General features: G+C 52.6%; 1 protein-coding gene across 1 annotated transcript in view; it reads left to right on the top strand.

Annotated features, from left to right (window-relative positions):
• Positions 1-4,865, top strand: part of PTPRT (protein tyrosine phosphatase, receptor type, T) — a 617,594-nt gene that overhangs the window by 87,439 nt on the left and 525,290 nt on the right. Inside the window, exon 4 of the mRNA XM_004687014.2 lies at positions 4,029-4,144. Within this exon, the coding sequence (XP_004687071.1) occupies positions 4,029-4,144 (116 nt within the window). The remainder of the gene's footprint in view (positions 1-4,028; positions 4,145-4,865) is intronic.

Here is a 4,865-nt window from a genome sequence, read left to right as displayed (position 1 = left end):
CTCAGAGAAGCCCGGGGATCAGAGACATGGCTCAGAGATGTGGCTCAAAGACATGGTTCAGAGAAGCCCAGGGCTCAGAAATGTGGCTCAGAGAATCCCGGGGCTCAGAGACGTTGCTCAGAGAAGCCCAGGATTCAGAGACGTGGCTCAGAGAATCCCAGGGCTCAGAGACATGGCTCAGAGATGTGGTTCAGAGAAGCCCGGGCTCAGAAACATGGCTCAGAGAAGCCCGGGGCTCAGAGACATTGCTCAGAGATGTGGTTCAGAGATGTGGTTCAGAGATGTGGTTCAGAGAAGCCCAGGGTTCAGAGACGTGGCTCAGAGAATCCTGGGGCTCATAGATGTGGCTCAAAGAAGCCCGAGGCTCAGAGACGTGGCTCAGAGAAGCCCGGGGCTCATAGACGTGGCTCAGAGAAGCCTGGGACTCAGAGAATCCTGGGGCTCAGAGACTTGGCTCAGAGAAGCCCGGGGATCAGAGACATGGCTCAGAGATGTGGCTCAAAGACATGGTTCAGAGAAGCCCAGGGCTCAGAAATGTGGCTCAGAGAAGCCCGGGGCTCAGAGACGTGGCTCAGAGATGTGGTTCAGAGAAGCCCAGGGTTCAGAGACGTGGCTCAGAGAAGCTGGAGGCTCAGAGATGTGGCTCAGAGAAGCCAGGGGTTCAGAGATGTGTCTCAGAGACATGGCTCAGAGAAGCCAGGGTCTCAAAGAAGCCCGGGGCTCAGAGACGTGGCTCAGAGAAGCCCAGGGGTCAGAGACGTGGCTCAGAGACGTGGCTTAGGGAAGCCGAGGCTCAGAGATGTGGCTCAGAGAAGCCCGGAGCTCAGAGACGTGGCTCAGAGACATGGCTCAGAGAATCCCAGGGTCAGAGACGTGGCTCAGAGAAGCCCGGGGTAAGAGACGTGGCTGAAGCAAGTCCCCAGCATCAGTAGGCTCCCCAGAGAGAGCCAGCTCTCGTGAGCTAAGTCTGAGCAAGGGCGTGCACAGCAGGCAGGAGTTAGGGCACAGGATGGATCCTGCAGCAGGACCACAATTAAGACTGGGGTCATGTGCCCTGGAGGAGTAGGGGTGTCTGACTTACTGGGCCAGAGCGCTCAATACGGACCACTGGGATGGATCATGAACTCACGTGAGGGCTACTGTCTGATACCACAAACAGGAAGGGGCTGCCTGCAGATGCACTATGTTCAGTCTGCCTGGTGTTTTAATAAAATTCAGTCCAGATTTTAGAATGAGAGTTTTCAGATAAACTTTTTAAAAGGTTTATTTATGCATAAAGAAGGGGTGCAGGTGCGAAGAGAAGAATCACCAGAGACAGAGTGGTGGCTCAGAGACGTGGCTTACGGAAGCAGAACAGGCCAACTGAGGAAGTACACTGCTGAGGGAGCAGTGGGCCAGACAGGATCTGCTGTGCCATGTGGGTCACCTCTGGGGCAGGCGGGGATCGAACTCGCACTAAAGTGGCCACGGCCAGCTTTAACCCGCTGAGCTTTAACCCGCTGCACGACCAGGGAGGGCTTCGGATACAATGTTAAGTCCTTACTTGCCTTGAGAAGTCAGATGATTGGCTTCCTTGAGCGAGGCACGCTTGTCTGGCTCTGCCTGCTGCATTTAATAACAATGGCCCCCTTTCGAGTCCCCACCTCTCCTGTTTGCAGCCCCCAAATTGAGGCTGCTGTCAGGTATCAGTTAGTGTTGTGTTTGCAGTGTGCCTTACTTCTCCAGAGAAGTCTATTTTATCCAGGCGGGGAATGTGAAGGATGAGGTTTGGAGGGGGTGGATTTTGTTTTGTTTTATAACCGAATCACTTGATTCATTTTTCCTGCTGTCTGGCGTCTGTAGACATACCGTTCAACATCTCTGCTGAAAATCATCAGGGATTCATCAGAACATGATCACTAGGGGCCATTAAACCTCTGAGTTGTCTAACACTGAACCTAGAAGGGAGGGAGGCGGCGGATGTGAGGAGGAAGGAATTAAGGCAGGTGTGATGATGAGAATAAAGGGAGTCAAGAGCAAGAGGCCTCAGTCCCAGCAAGATCCATTTCTCATTGCGCAGACCGAGCAGTTCAGCCACCTGCCCAGTGCCCCAAGGTCCGGAGACATACATCCTTTCAAAGATCCGGCACAGACCCTCCCACACTGGAGCTGAGGGCCGGCTCTCCCTCAACAGGGAGGAGCTGTGCCTCCTCCCATTACCCCTGGACAGAAGTGTGCTCATCACGCTTGCTGTCTTCCACTTGAGCTGGTAGTTCCAACAGTAACTGCACAGGAAACAATTCCAGACCATCCAAACAGCGCTGTGTTTGTAGGTTCAGCAGATGTGAGCATTTCCAGCTCCGAAGAACCCACAGGAAGAGGGTTCCCCTGGGCCTTGGGCGCTTGACACGCCCCGGCTGTGAGGTGCTAAAGATAGCAGGTGGGGGCTCTGAGGAGGAGCTGGCGGCATTGCGACACCTGGGCAGGTGTCTGTCTGGCCCAGCAGGCCTGCCTACTCAGGCGAGGGTTCTCGGCTTTTGCTGGCCCTTGCAGGTGGAGATGCTGTTGGTAGATGAAATGCCCCCTAGGGTGACCTCCGTGGGGAAGATGGCAAGGAGAGGCTTGCTCACCGTGAAATCCTCGGGAGCTCCGGGAGTAGCTGCCTCCCCCGTGACCTTGTCCTTTGGTTCCTGTGGTGCAGGCGAAGCCAGGGACTTCCCACCACCCTGGAGCAAGAGAATGTGCTAATTAAATGCTGAGTTTAGGCTAGAGTGGACCTGGATTGAATTCTGTTTCTATCTCTTCCTCACATTGTGTAGCTTTAATAATTGTGTTTGCTTAAATGAAATTAAATGAATAATTTAATAACAGCATGTCTGCTTACAGGAATGTTATGAAGCCAGTTAGATGAAGCACATGAAGATGGGTGGCGTTGCTGGCACTGTCAATAAGTGGCATTGCTATTATTTGTCTCTCTGGATATTTGATTTCTTTTGAAAAGGGGCAAAGACCCCCAAACCTCTGTGATCCTCTTAGTAACTCTCCACTGGGGGCCCCTGGGGGATGCCTCTGTACTGCAGATTTGGTTAATGGTCTTTGGCATGTTGAGCCTCAAGGAGGAAATTTACTCTTCTGGATGTGGGTTATGGGCCTCTCTGCCTCAGGAGGATCATGCAGGCCAGGTCTGGTTTACACACAAGTCCCCCAGCAACCTAAGTTTAATTCTAGAATTGAGTGTTTTGTGGACGCTGTGAGTTTCCTCTGAAAGCACCGTCCCCCACTATGCCAGTCTTCAGAGTAAAAGCTCTACCCGCCTCCCATGCTCAGGAATACCAGAGCTTAGAGTGGTGGGTGTAGACCCTGCAGGTTTCTGGAATTCTCTGTGCAGCTCACTGTCAGGTAGAGATAAGAAGAACACTGGCCACGCTGGGTTGAGCAAGTCTCTGTGCGGACACCCTGCAGGTGCGTGGCCATGGACAGGCGCCGTCACCTTTCCTTCCTCCTCTGGCCCTTACCTCCTCGTCTTCGTTGTCACTGTCACCATGAAGGCCAGGTGTGCTCAAAGGTGCTTCACTTCGGTTGTTAGTTTTTGGCCTGCTCAGGCTATCGGAGCTTGAGTCATCTTCTGTGGTGATGCTTCCTGCCCCCTAACTCCTTCTGATCATGGCAGTAGTGCCCAGCAGCTAATAATCTGGACTTTGAGGCTCCTAGAGACCAGGACTCATTGTCTTGGGTCCCCACTCTCTGGCTTTCTAACTCCGTGACCCCTCACAGCCTCACATTTCTGACTTGTGAAGTATATGGGGCTCAGTGCATGGTTTGGGGAGGGTGAAGTAGCTGATGCTGGGAGCTCTATGAGCAGTTCAGTTCCTGGCTCCTCGTCAGCGAGGAGCTGACCGTGACGCTTCACCATGCCCGGCCTCTTCCTCAGCACAGACCCCCCCACACCTCCCTGCTCCCCAGTGCCCTTCCTGAATTTCCACCTGCTGTTCGGGAGGTGATGCAGCTGTGGAACTCTGTCGTCACGTGCTCTTTGGTTTCTCTCTTAGGAAAAGCACCGCACTTCCTGCGACTCCAAAACGTTGAGGTGAACGTGGGGCAGAATGCAACGTTCCAGTGCATTGCTGGCGGCAAGTGGTCTCAGCACGACAAGCTCTGGCTCCAGGTAAGGGCGGGAAAGGCCCCACACACCTGCGCGTTCCTGGGAAGGGGAAAAAGCCTGTGCTGTGATGAAGGGCTTGGTGGGTCAGGGGTGGGATGTTTCTGAGGACCTCTTCTTGCACGATGCTCTTCATCCATGATCTTGTTAAATCGTAACCTTCATTCTGTTCTGTCACCGAACTCTGTCCTTCTGGCCTGGATTCCCAGCTAAGCAAACCGAGTATTTTAGATCTGGGGACATGACAACATAATCTTGGTGAGGTCTTGGGTTCCTTGGGGGTGCATCAGTTTCCTGTGTGATGGTTAATGCTCCTCCATAGCATCTGGGCAACAACAGAGGGTCAGCCGTCACTAGAATATTTCATTAGATGAGCAAAATTATTTGCTCTGAGCACGACCATCAGCGAAGTGGGCCAGGAGGGTATGCAAAGTTTGAATCTCTTTCACTTTTATTTTTGCGCGTTGAGCCAACTTCCAAAGCCAGAGGGGAAAGTTTTTTTTTTTTTTTTTTTTTTTGGCAGAGGTAGGAGAGAGTGGGTGGGGCACAGAAGCAGACACACATTGTGAGAGCATCACGCACGTGCCCTCCGTTAACAGAGAATTCCGAGTGCTAAGGTAGGCTTGGCGCAGGGGCTGTGATGTTCAGGGAAGGAGCCCGTAGCCACCTGAATTTAATGTATTGTAATATATCTAACATTTTCTGGTTGTTTTTTATTTATTTTTAT

This window comes from Condylura cristata, unplaced genomic scaffold (assembly GCF_000260355.1).
Source record: "Condylura cristata isolate star-nosed mole 26May11 unplaced genomic scaffold, ConCri1.0 scaffold00022, whole genome shotgun sequence".
NCBI classification, from domain to species: domain Eukaryota; kingdom Metazoa; phylum Chordata; class Mammalia; order Eulipotyphla; family Talpidae; genus Condylura; species Condylura cristata.
This window is presented reverse-complemented; position numbering and strand designations above follow the sequence as displayed.